General features: G+C 40.5%; 1 protein-coding gene across 1 annotated transcript; it reads left to right on the forward strand.

Annotated features, from left to right (window-relative positions):
• The first annotated feature begins 330 nt into the window (after nucleotides 1–330).
• Nucleotides 331–13,073, forward strand: LOC106819232 (polyadenylate-binding protein 4-like). Its single transcript, XM_014823882.1, has 12 exons — nucleotides 331–509; nucleotides 3,297–3,506; nucleotides 3,667–3,860; nucleotides 4,182–4,297; nucleotides 4,580–4,817; nucleotides 5,304–5,537; nucleotides 8,101–8,307; nucleotides 8,741–8,912; nucleotides 9,573–9,847; nucleotides 10,303–10,462; nucleotides 10,941–11,011; nucleotides 11,699–13,073. Exons 2-12 carry the CDS (start codon nucleotides 3,311–3,313, stop codon nucleotides 11,771–11,773), a joined length of 1,938 nt encoding a protein of 645 aa, XP_014679368.1. The 5' UTR covers nucleotides 331–509; nucleotides 3,297–3,310; the 3' UTR covers nucleotides 11,774–13,073.
• The last annotated feature ends 392 nt before the right edge of the window (nucleotides 13,074–13,465 follow it).

Genomic DNA, 13,465 nt, shown 5'->3' on the forward strand with positions numbered 1-13,465 from the left:
TTACGTATTGTACGTCTATTTATGAAAAGAGTGAGCCAATCTATGGGTGAATGTAACCAAAGGGTAATTTTGAGGTCAGTGTGGTGACGCAGATGCAATTTATGTATTACGCCGCACAGATTGCGCGTAGTTTTCGTTAGAATTACTTTAAAGTAAATTAATAGCAGAAATATGAAATAAAACTGTATTTGGTGGTTGAGATAAAGTTTTTGGTATTTTGGAATCATAAACACATGGTTATTTACTAATTTACTGGGACTACTTTTGTGACCCAGCGCAACACCCCCGCGTAAGCTCTTAGTCTTACCATATATATAAGCACGAGTGCAAATGCATCCATCTTTCTCACACCGATAGATTGTGCTACGCGCTCGTCGTTGTGTGTAACTAAGATTTTAGTCACCACAACACGGCTTATTTAAAGATATATTTATAAAAATACAAAAAAAATAAAAACATAAAAATATAAAAAGCTATAAAACGGACCAGTGTGAGGCAGCGTGAAACTGGTAAGTTGTGATTTAGCTATTGCAGTAAACTGTAAAGTGTCTAAACCATCGTGGCTGTTCGAGTTCGAATCGACGAATGTAGTAGTAGTACATCATAGATCGTCACATCAAAAGCAAGTCTAATTAACCTAGTTAATTTAAAATACACACTACGATAAACTCGAGCGTGTGACTAGGTAGTGTTAGAAATGTTGAAAGTAGTCGAGTTACGATAGTGAGAACAATCTGGTCATCTATACAACGACACTTGTGCAGCTGCGTGGCCCGTGGGGCCGACGAGTTTTTTCATTGACAATAATGGCCGACCCACATAAGAAAACCACCTTACAGTACATAAATGTTGTTTATATGTCACTGTGTAGTAGTAATCGTCATCATAACATTGCTAAGTGATATTCCTGTAGTCTTAACAGCCCAACTTGTGCTCGCCCACTCACAGCTGCTAGTGTATGTACAAGTGGAATTACTAGTTTATCGGGTATTTTCCTTGCCCCACTCCAATGCTGTCCCGTGTTCAGCACGTGCACACAACTACACGAGGTGCGGCCATGAATATATGACATTCAGGGTTCGACACTAACGTTAGTGCGAGACTAGTAAAAAATAAGAAGGACTAGTAAATGCCCCATAGGCATAGTCGTTAGTCCTGTGGACTAGTTATTTTACCCGTCCTTCACCATCCCAATTTACTATCCTCCCATCGATTTTACTATAGTCCTCGGCAGCAGCTTCTCTCAACCAAGATCCAATATATATATGCTATATATAACTCATTGCCATCAACAAGTTTTCCCTGTTAGACGCGCTAGTACAAGAAGTAGACGCTAGCATGCTCTGCACGCTAGACCCTATGACAGTACAAATATTGTTAAACAATGGGGCCACGAACCAGTCTACTGATCATCGCTTGACAGTAGCTGTTGACATAGAACAAACAGTCTGATTGTATAAATGACACAACTAATCAGTTATACGCTCTCATGGCGAGGTATTTACATCGCAACCACATCGCATGCGTGTTTCACTTGAAGCAGTCGATACAAAGTTATCTATAGTAGTGATACAAGTAGTGAAGCATAGTAGTAGGCACATCCTTATCCAATACTAACATCAAGGTTGTTATGTGGAAGTATTTGGATGGAGCTCGTCCTCCACCTCCCAAACGTAAGTCGCAGGAGGAGAAATTAGATGGCAAGCATGTATATGAAAAGACCAAAAGGATGCGTACGTTCCAGCCAGCGTGGAAATCGTCATACCCGTGGCTAGAGTATGACCCGGCCAAGTGTATGGCCTGTGGTGCAGGCTGTATGTCTGGTAGTTTTTCCCCCGGCACTACAAACTATCGTTTGGAAACTATTAAAGCGCATGATGCTTCCGAGGGGCAGATAAATATCATAGCAAAAAGAAATGCAAGGACCATGTCTGTTCACGAAACAGTGGGGGCAAAAACACTAACTTTAATGAACAAGGCCATAATAGCAAAACTGAATATCCTAATTAGAAATGCACATGCATTGGAAAAAACGGCAGGCCCTACACCGATTACGTCAAGCTGTGCCAGCTTGACAAGACCAAGGGGTTAGATGTCGGCAGCACTTACCTCACCGACAAGGCCTGCCAAAGGTTCAATACGGCGATAGCCGATACAAGGCGCCGGGAACAACATTTGTTTTCTTATGATCCATATCAAAGTTACGTATATTTTATACAAAGTCTTTTAGAAAATCTTTCTGGGGGAGACCCCTTGTACCCTAGGAAAGACCCCCTGTACCCCCTAGCAGAAGGGGGACTCCACCCTCCTACCCCTCGGCAAATCACAATGCTCGTCACTTTGTGCTTATAGTAAGAGTCCTTCGGCAGGACTAGTAGAATCTGGGAAGGACTAGTACATTTTTTCTTTTACTAGTCCTGTGGACCAATGAACTAAAATGGTTAGTATCTAACCCTGACACATGCGTCTAAACAGAGGAATTGTTCCGACCTGTGATTGGAGGATAAAAATAGAATTCGTGACGTTTCGTTTCACCGGTCATCGCCGCGCGTGTATTAGCCTATGAGACATGCGTCTAAACAGAGAAATTGCTCCGACCTGTGATTGGAGGATAAAAATAGAATTCGTGACGTTTCGTTTCACCGGTCATAGCCGCGCGTGTATTAGCCTATTAGACATGCGTCTAAACAGAGAAATTGTATTCCTGATCAATGCAACTTTATATTTAGAGGTAGCACCAACGTATTTTGCACTGACCATGTGAAAAATAGCAAGTAAACCATCCAACTGAGTGATAAATTTGCCACAGCCATAGACAGGTCTGACATTTTTATCAAATGATTAAATGTCATCTGTATTGTCATACGAAGTTAGCTCATCCAGCAAGCTGTTAGAAATCCATTTGAGCACTGCACTCGATAATCTGAGCATGATCATTGCTTTCGACATGAGTCATCTTGTAAGAATCCCTTTAAGTTTAGCTTTTTTGTTTCTGTCATTCCGTATTTGAATTCTCTCCCTTTCTCTTTAGTTAATTGTAAATTTGAGGCTTTTTCTAATGCACTCGGCAGTGTTGATCCGTCTCTTTCCGTTTTCGATATAGTCCATTGGACTTTACAGACTAATATTTATGAGATTATCATCTTGCTTCAGGTATTAATGAGTTGCTGTTACGTGTGATTTTTGAACGTTGGCCAAACAAGTGTGAAATATTTCAAACAAGTTTATATTGTTATAATTCTCATAGAAAGATTAAAGTATGTTCCAGTCGTGAAGCATTTGTCCTTACTTTGCAGATAAAAACGACAAAATGCAGCAACAGCAAGGACCTAGCTACCCGATGGCGTCACTCTACGTTGGTGACCTTGCGCCTGATGTCACAGAAGCTATGCTGTTTGAGAAGTTCTCAACAGCAGGGCCAGTGCTGTCCATCAGAGTGTGTCGGGATATGATCACCCGCCGGTCTCTCGGCTATGCCTATGTCAACTTCCAACAGCCTGCCGATGGTATGACTGCTGCTTATGCTTCTTGATAAATTGTCTCCTATTATTTAATGATGTTGCTCTCGAGACAGAACTGTCACAGAAGGATTTTATATGTGCGTTGATGCCATCTTTTAGAGTTTATACCAATATTGGCTTTAACCTGGCAGTTTTTTCTTTTCAGCGGAACGCGCTTTGGACACCATGAATTTTGATGTAATAAAGGGCAAGCCAATCAGAATCATGTGGTCTCAGCGTGACCCATCACTGCGTCGATCTGGACTTGGTAACATTTTCATTAAGAACCTGGATAAAAGTATTGACAACAAAGCCATGTATGACACATTTTCTGCCTTCGGAAACATCCTATCCTGCAAGGTATGTTCTTTATTTGTTCGTATACAATTACAGTTATTGGGAAGATGGTGAAATTCTTGTTAGAAGTCCTCGCGATATCTAACCCATTTTTACTAGTTTTTCGTTTTAGTTAAATTAATAAGATCAATTAAAGCATGTGAATAAAACTTTGTTAGCAATACTATATATGTGCAGTAGAATACACACATCACGGATGGATTTTTTGCATATATTACAGGAGGTATTGCTTACTATTTATGTACTATGGTGGGATTTCTGGGACAATTGAGTCGAGAGTGGCTATTAGAATCGAGACAGTAATATATGCAAAATTAATTTCAGGTGTCATGTGATCAGAATGGATCCAGGGGTTATGGATTTGTGCACTTTGAGACTGAAGAGGCAGGTCTCCAGGCCATTCAGAAAGTCAACGGCATGTTACTTAATGGCCAGAAAGTGTATGTACTAATGCTATTGAAGTGTGACTATATTGAAGCAGTAATTGAGGTAGTCACTGATAGTTATGGACTACAGTGTGATCATTCTGCCTTTGAACATCTCTCACTGAGAAGGTTCTTTGAAATTGTGTCTTATCTTCCTTCTCTGAAAAGTTGGGATTAAATATTGACAATAGACATTGGAAGTGTCATTTACAAATGACTCCTAGCTATATTGACGTGGAATTGGTAAATTGGTATTTATAGAATTATTACTGATGTATTATCGTTATATGCTTTAAGGTATGTTGGCAAGTTCATCCCGCGGCATGAGAGGTTGCGTATGCTGGGTAGCCAAGCACAGAAGTTCACAAACATCTACGTCAAGAACATCGGCGATGAGAGTGACGACCAGAAGCTGTGTGAGATGTTCGGCAAGTACGGCAAGATCACCAGCCACAAGGTGATGTTTGATGACAGCACTGGCAAGAGCAAGGGCTTCGGCTTTGTTGCTTTTGAGACCCACGAAGCGGCAGACCAGGTGAGCACGATTCGCATTGAGAGACTGAAATTACTATGCGTATTACTCGGCGAATAAAAGAAATATGGTAAACCACTCTGGTTCTCAAACTGAGTGACCCTGCAAGCATTTCTTTTTGCTTGCATGGTAATAACCTGTTTTTGCTTTTGCAACTTTTATCTATGCTTTTGGAATTTGAGCCATAAGCTGCCTGTTTGCCCCCTAATGAGTGCTTATTGCTGAAATGGCCTTCAACTATAAGAACAATCTAAAAGTGTACTATATGAACTAGGAACTATGTGAAGTATAATAGGAATGCTTTCTATGAAGCCAATGCAGGATTCTTTTTTCACAGTAAATTGCTGAAATGTTCGTTTACTTACCTTTGTTGTAGTTATCTGTAATAAATAAAATAAAAGCAAGATGTCATAAGTTGAGCGGGGAAATTAGAAAATTTGACTGAGGTTTGTTCCAGCATACTGAACATTTTCTGTATTTATGTACTAGGCTGTGACGGCAATGAATGGAAAGGAAGTTAGTGGAAAGGTCCTCTACGTCGGGCGTGCACAGAAGAAGGGCGAGCGGCAGGCAGAGCTTAAGAGCAAGTTTGAGCAGATCAAGATGGAGCGAATGAGTCGTTACCAGGGTGTGAACCTTTACGTAAAGAACCTGGATGATGCCATTGATGATGAACGTCTGCGTAAAGAGTTTGCTCCCTACGGAACCATCACCAGTGCTCGGGTATGTTACACGTGTAATTGAACCTGTTTAAAGTAGTGCTGTAATATATAGTGAATCTGCATATATACTAGGTACATATAAAAAACCTATATAATACGTACATGTGTCAATATCTCGACTATATTTATACTAGTATATTTTTAGAGTATACTGACACTGTCTAATTGTGCAAAGTCAATATAGTTTTAAAACGGGGCTTCATGTCTGTTTTTTGTAAGCTTTACATGTTGGGAAGGTCATTTTGTCTCTGCTTCTCTACTGTACATTGTACGAGACTACTAGAGTAGAGGGGCACTTTTTGTGTAGCAGTAGGCAAAAACAATCCTGTTACCCAAATTATGTTTTTTGTTTGGTTTCGTGTAAAATCTTTGCAGTAGTACTAGTCATCTAAATTTTTGTAAGAAAATTCTCATATAGATATGTTATCAATATATTTAATTGTCCTAAAACAAATTCATAATATGTAGTTTCAAATCAACATATCACGATTCATCTTGTCCTTTTGATTTTTTATTATAAATTTATTCTCAGATTTAGGGTTAGGAATCATTTTAATTACATAGGAAGATGATTAGAATTTAGTATAAACTGATTAAAGACTTATTTAATTCTACAGTTGAGGTTTAGATTTGAGTGTGATTGAGTTTAACCTAACATACAGCTGTGCAATGATTGCCACTTGTCAATACTTATTTATTCTTGGCAAATTATGTGTGATTTTTGGAGGTGTTTGCGAGGTTGTCAACCTATTTGTTGCTCACTGTACATGAATGAACCTATCCGCTCTCAGCAGGGTGGAAGTTGTTACCGTAAGTAGGTCAAACAAACTTGTGTGCAGCCATTGACCTGAATGTAAACCTAATGTATTGACCCCCAATGACACCCTGGGGACATGTACTGTTGGTGTCATGTCTTCCTCCTTGTAAATTGGGAGAGCAACTGTGTTACATTTTGCCTGTTGCACATAGAATTGTTCTTGAGGCAAAAGGTTTTGCAGACAATTTATTGTTACTTGTAAACGAGGTCAGTAACATTTACTGTAGTTTTCTTAGGCGCTACTATGTTTTGCATACCAGTACGGTTTGGCATGTTATACAGAGTAGTCAGTTGCATTATTCATATCATGTTGTATTATTATTATTTATTATTATTATTATTATTATTATTAGTGTTATTGTTATGTATTATTTGCATAATGAATTGAGAGTAGGAATTTCTGTTGTGTAGCATCGCATTTTTTGCATTTAGGTTTAATTAAGACTGCGGATTACTTCAATCTATTCTAGTCCTCACTAAAGTATAAAAGTATAAAAATGTCAAGGTACTATAGCGATGCTTCTACCTTGCACAGTTTATAAAAGTATTTAATATAGACATTAACCTACTTGGTCCATTGTTGTCCATTTGGCCCCCCTTGCTGCTCTCATGCACAATTTGTACATTCTAACTCGTCTGTTTCTTGTTTGAACATCCAAAATGAGACTACGTGTCCACATACCTCACACACTGTCACAGCTTTTGCTACCACTTTGCATTCAGTAATTGTATCCCCCGCGACGAAGTCGGCGGGGATACTATGGTTTCATGTCTCCCCAGCTGCCGCCGCTGCCGCTCGGTCCGCCGCAGAGAATTTCCCTTCCGCTCTATAACTCGACCCCTAATTGACCTAGCGTGACCAAACTTGGTATACTTACACATCTTGGGGAGAAGGTGTGCGGAGTACCAAAACCAGGTCACTGCGACCTTTATTTGACCTTTACCTTGACCTTGATCATATTTCCCTTCCTCTCTCTAACTCGGCCCCTAATTGACCTAGCGCTACCAAACTTGGTATACTTACACATCTTGGGGAGAACGTGAGCAGCGTACCAATACCAGGTCACTGCGACCTTTATTTGACCTTTACTTTGACCTTGATCATATTTCCCTTTCGCTCTCTAACTCGTCCCCTAATTGACCTAGCGCTACCAAAACCAGGTCACTACGACATTTATTTGACCTTTACCTTGACCTTGATCATATTTGCCTTCCGCTCTATAACTCGGCCCCTAATTGACCTAGCGCTACCAAAACCAGGTCACTACGACATTTATTTGACCTTTACCTTGACCTTGATCATATTTCCCTTCCGCTCTATAACTCGGGCCCTAATTGACGTAGCGCTACCAAACTTGGTATACTTACACATCTTGGGGAGAACACGGGGGATACATGTAGTTGGCGACAACTGCCCTTTCTAGTTATTATTATTTTATTGGTTATTGATTTAAATGTTACATGTGTATGTACAGGCTAGAGGTGGGACGAGGTGGTGCTATTAATTTAATTCTCAACTTGTGGACTTTCCTTCATAGATGCTAGGAGCAGTACTGTATGTTATATAATGTGTTGAATCTTAGGAATGTCTGTAAGAATAGAACCTATGAATATTGATGAATATTGTGGGAACACTTCACATTTGTTGTTCCTAGTAATACTCGCTCATTGGGCAAACTGTTAGAAAACTAGTAATAATTGTTTATGCATATTTTTCTAATACCTAATTTCCTGTCTTCTCTATCAGGTTATGACAACAGAGGATGGGCGCTCTAAGGGATTCGGCTTCGTATGCTTTAGTTGTCCAAACGAGGCGACGAAGGCTGTGACCGAGATGAATGGACGCATTATCATCTCTAAGCCCTTATATGTGGCACTGGCTCAGCGCAAGGAGGATCGCAAGGCCCATTTGGCTTCTCAGTACATGCAGCGTTTGTCAGGCCTGCGCATCTCTGTAAGTTCGACATGCTCGTGTTTAGTAACAGCAACAAAAAATGAAATGGTTGATGTAGATAGCATATCGAAATCACGTATGATGAGCAAGCAGTTGTATCTACTAACAGACCTATGTAACTATGCTCATCTCGAATTCTCAATACACCTAAATGCACCAGTGCTGGGCATTTGAATTGGACACAAAAATTGTCACCTTGCATATCTTATGAAGTGCAGATTATTAGTAGTGTGTCTGAGCATGCTAAACCTGCTATACAAACGTTTAACTTTAGCGTAAATACGAAATGTTTGTTGCTGTTCAGGTCTAAGAAATTACTGGATGAATGGTAACTTCGTTAAATTTTATAGCAGTTGTGTATGTAATCCACTCATATGAATTTACTATGGGATAATTGATTTCATTTCAACCCTGTGTGGTATTTGTGTTGCAGGGACAACCGATGAACACTATGTTCCAGCAGGGAGCTGCGGCCAGCTATTTCGTGCCAACCATGCCCCAGCAGCCACAGCGTAGTTACTTCCCTGGTCAGATGGCCCAGGTACGGGCCAGTCCCAGGTGGCCAACCCAGCCTCAGCTTGCTCGGCCTGCCACTCAGCCTGCTGGTAGGTTCTCGTTCTATCCAACAAATAGTCAGAATGTGTTTAGTACATTAATACCCTGCACACATAAGTAATGTGTTCCAGAAAACATGTATGGATAAATCTGGCCTGCAGAAATATCAAAATTTTGCAGTGAAAATCAAATTCTGTATGTCTGGATAAAAATGAACTGCATCAAACTATCTGCACAATCCCAACTCGCATTTTGTATCCATAATGATGATTGATCAAAAATCGGTCAGTTAACATCTAGTGGTAGTCTTACAAAAAAGAGTTGGGTTAATTTAACACGTGATCATTGACCGTCACATGTTTTTATTGTTATTTATCTTATTAAATTACAAAAGAATATTTATTTTCCTCAATAGGCAAGGTTGATAATACATGTTAATTTTAAGGAAATGCACTTGTACACAGACAACAAAATTTGCTTTTCCGACGAGTTGCGTACTGGGTCTTGCAAGTCAGGCAGCCTATTTCAGCAGCCCTGTGTACAGTTATGTTATCTGCGTATTTGTAACACGAGGTATTTCTGGAAAATTAATAATAGTAGCAAGAGTAGTCTGATTGTTTGAGGATATCAGCCTTCCAGAGTGCAGGCGTCGTGCAGTGTTACGTAGGCTTCTTATCATGTTCATTCGTTTTTGCGTCACGTCATTGCAGGGTTCCAGGCAATGCCAAACACCGGCTTCCGTGGTGGGCAGCGTGGCGCAGCCCCGGTGGGCATGCGACCGACCGGCGCGGGCGTGACTTCTCGCCCCATCACCGGCCAGCAGCCGAATGCCGGCGGTCAGCGTGTACCCGTCGCATCCGCCGCGCAGCCGGCGAGGATGGGCGCCATGGCGCAGGGAGCCGCACAGGCACGTCCGAGCTACAAGTACACGTCTACTGCTCGCAATGCGCAGGCAGTCCCCGGCACTCAGCCGCAGCTGAATCCGGTAAGTGGAGTGGGAGGTGTTGGTTGGGTAGATGGTGTGCCTCGATAAATCATATATATCGTTAAATTTGTAGCTGTTTAACTTAGGCATGGCTCTTTCTTATATGAAAAGCAACCACCTGGAACAGTTGGGTGCTTGCCACTCTTGATGAGAACAATCTTGCCATGTCAGTGCATACATGTGATGTATGTTGAGGTTCCAAGTTATCGTGAAAATTATATTTGTCATGTCTTCACGATCAATGAAACATGTGCAAGCAGCTTGGCTTGATGAGTGACTGTGTTGAAACATCTTAGAAATGTGTTATGTCAAGTTCTTTTTGAAACAGTTATAATTGTGCTACATCACATTTTTGTAACAAACGTAACCCTACCGCAAAACCGTCCAATTTTGTTGAGGTGAGAAGAGTGGTAATCTCAGTTATTTCATGTATTCTCTTGCTTGCGTTTTTACAGGGCGCACCTGCGCAGGCTGCCGTACACATCCCTGGACAAGAGCCGCTGACCTCGTCCATGCTCGCCGCTGCACCTCTGCGGGAGCAGAAGCAGATGCTGGGTGAACGCCTCTTCCCTATCATCCAAACAACCCACAGTGAGCTAGCTGGAAAGATCACAGGTAAGATGCATTCACTTGTAGTGGTAATGTTTTCCTTGCACTGTTGTGCAATGGGGTGGTATTGTGGTTTTTCATCTATGCATTTTTGTTGGTATGATGACAGCCACTGGTAACATATAGTGTACTGTATAACTTTACAGTAGTGGGTGTTTAAAGCATCTTAGTGTGCACTATCTACTGGCTTTTGCCTAGTTAATGTTCTATGGTACTAAATGTAGATACAAGACTTGTCATTTATGGGTGTGGCTGTTCGCTGGAAACCAATGCAATAGAATTTGCCCAAACTGCCAAATGCATTTCCTACATCTCACAGCTAGAAGAAGGTGCTGTTTCCACAGGAACTTGGTTTGATGATTGTTAATAAAAGTCCCAGTGTTATGTGCAAGGAACAAGACATGACATTGATATTAAAGTGCTGATTTACTAGTGGAGACTACTGGGTCCTCTGAGCAATGTGCATTTTCCATTTTCATTACAGGCATGTTGCTTGAGATTGACAACAGTGAGCTGCTGCACATGCTGGAGGATAATGAGGCACTCGCTGCTAAGGTATGATTGCAACATGAAATCTGAAGTTTGTAATAGAGTCGGTTCCTTTTATAGCTTTGCTATATGGCATAATACAGAATGTCATGAAGTAAAGTTTCCATGGTAAATTCTCTTGAGTCCACGTAAATCTGTCTGATATAGGGCACAGCTGCAAAGATGTTACATGATAGCAAAATGTTTCGTTTTTGTGGTGTTCAGCAATTTCAGTTTTGAAGGCTGCTATTAAAGACCGAGCATAAATATTCTGTGATAAAAGAACGTGTTTGTCACTATAAAACATTTCAATAATTTGCTTGCTATGCTGTAGTAACATAGTGGCAGTCAGTTGTTTACCTAGGAAATTGTGTTTTTCCTGAAATTTAGTCATCAGGTGGACACTGTCCCATATTTTTTATGAAAAAACTTTGATAATACAAGCATTGTGAAGCTGAAATAGCAACTGTTTCCATACTTTTCCAGACTGTTTATTACTTGACACAAGTCCCACTATGGTTTGTGTCGTTCATATTGCTATATTGGCTTATGTACATTGTGGTTCGAGTTAGTTAGGTAGGTAGGTAGTTGGTTCGAGTAGTTGGTAGGTAGGTAGTTCGAGTTAGGTAGTTGCAGTTCGAGAATGATGTGGTTCATTCCCTTCTTTACGGTTGTGGTGTTTAAACTTTGTTAATAATGGTTTTCTTTGTTTAGGTTGAGGAAGCTGTTGCTGTGCTGCAGGCCCATCAGGCCAAGGAGCAGGCTAGCAAGAAGACTAGCGAGCCCTAAGCACACACTGCTGTCAGATCCACGGCTCCACTGGTACGACATCCACATACCTAGTCTCGATGAATGTACATGTACACAAGTACCCACCAGACCGGCAGTTGTTAGTTGAAGCACCCACATGACGTCAGTGTGTCTAGGCTGCTGAAACCTTTTCAGTCAAGATGATGACTGAAAAGATGATGGTTGATGACTAACTTGATAGAAAGCATGGTGCTAAGCATAGCAATTGCTGAAATCGACTGTCAAATTAGCATTTTGGAAGCTTTGTACATTCATTTGCAAGTCATTATTTTCTCGATCACGATGTGTGAAGGTGGACACTAGAAAGGCAGGGATTCTAGTTGTGCGATAAAAAAATCGTAAAATTCGTATAGAGTTTTTATCGTTTATGATGGTGTAAAAGCTGCATTTTCAGTACAATTATTATTATTGTCATTATTATTAATATTTGAGATTCTCTGTTTGGCCAACATTTTTCAGCTGGGTTATCAGCAGGTTTTGCACACACTGCCAGTTTGATGTAGAATGGCAGAATTTGTGGGCTGTACCCAAGATGATAGTTGTAATGGCATCACAGAAATGCAGTCTTTTTCTCACCAACTGAGCAAGTGGCACATCTATCAGTAAAACTAGAAATGGAAAAAAATATGTAAAAAGAAAATTTTATATTGAGTTTGAGACTAGATTTGTGGATGTCCAAAAAATAATGCAGTGTGTTTGAAAAAAGTTCCCTCTAAAAAGAAAAAGTGAAAAATTACAGGAAAATGTACTCATTTGAAAGAAACTAAGTTTGTGACCAGCAATACATTGTTGCTGAGAAACACGGATTGTATGTGTTGTATTAAATGTAGTAGGGATAAAAAATGGAAAAAAATGGCAAAATTAGTGAAAAATATATAATTGTACCCTATATTTTAAAAACTAATGCAGTGTGTGACCTCGGAAGGGTCAGGAAAGGCCTGGTATCAGGACTGAAAAGGTGTCTGTACATCTAAAACTCGTTTGGTTCAGTGTTACAGATGCAGTGTGTTTCATATCAGAGATGGCACAACCAACATTGTTCATACGTTGGTTTGACCTGTTATAAAAATTGCAAAATCTGTGTAAAACTAACCATGGTTCTGGTTACTAAAACACTGTAGCTGAACAGTCCAGCAAGCTTGATGACTCGACGTGCGTCGATGATTAATAGCTCATAGAGATATGTTCAGACAGTGGCATAGTTATTGAGCCTTTGGTACAGGTGTATGGTAATGGACTTCGTTCTTTTAACACTTTATTAAATACAGTGTGACCGATATTGTGAATTTATGCTTTTTCTTGTTCAAATTTAAATCCTCGCATGCAATCAATCTATTCAAAAGCAATCGTTATATTACTGATGAACATTTCCTTAGTATTAGGTGTGCGTATTTTTAACTCATCTGACATAGTCAGATGCAGCTTGTAGAATCGCATGAGCGTGCGTCCGTGCGTCAACAGTTGGGCACAAATCTAAACAGCTCGACGTACGGTCACGATATTCGGGACGTGGGTGGGTAATCCGAAAACGAGTTGGGATGTCGAAGCTGGGGGTCAAAGGTCAAAGGTCAAGAGGTGTAAAAGAAGGAAACATTCCCTCCTTAACTTAAGGTATAGGGAGGAAATGCAGAATTGCGGCACAAATCTAAATGGCTTGACCTAGGCTCGTGA

This window comes from Priapulus caudatus, unplaced genomic scaffold, assembly GCF_000485595.1.
Source record: "Priapulus caudatus unplaced genomic scaffold, Priapulus_caudatus-5.0.1 Scaffold38, whole genome shotgun sequence".
NCBI classification, from domain to species: Eukaryota; Metazoa; Priapulida; class Priapulimorpha; order Priapulimorphida; family Priapulidae; genus Priapulus; species Priapulus caudatus.

Coding starts and splice junctions, on each gene's coding strand:
- LOC106819232 (XM_014823882.1), top strand. CDS start 3,311: ATGCAGCAACAGCAAGGACCTAGCTACCCGATGGCGTCACTCTACGTT. Junction 5,538..8,100: donor GAACCATCACCAGTGCTCGG/GTATGTTACACG, acceptor CTTCTCTATCAG/GTTATGACAACAGAGGATGG. Junction 8,913..9,572: donor GCCTGCCACTCAGCCTGCTG/GTAGGTTCTCGT, acceptor ACGTCATTGCAG/GGTTCCAGGCAATGCCAAAC.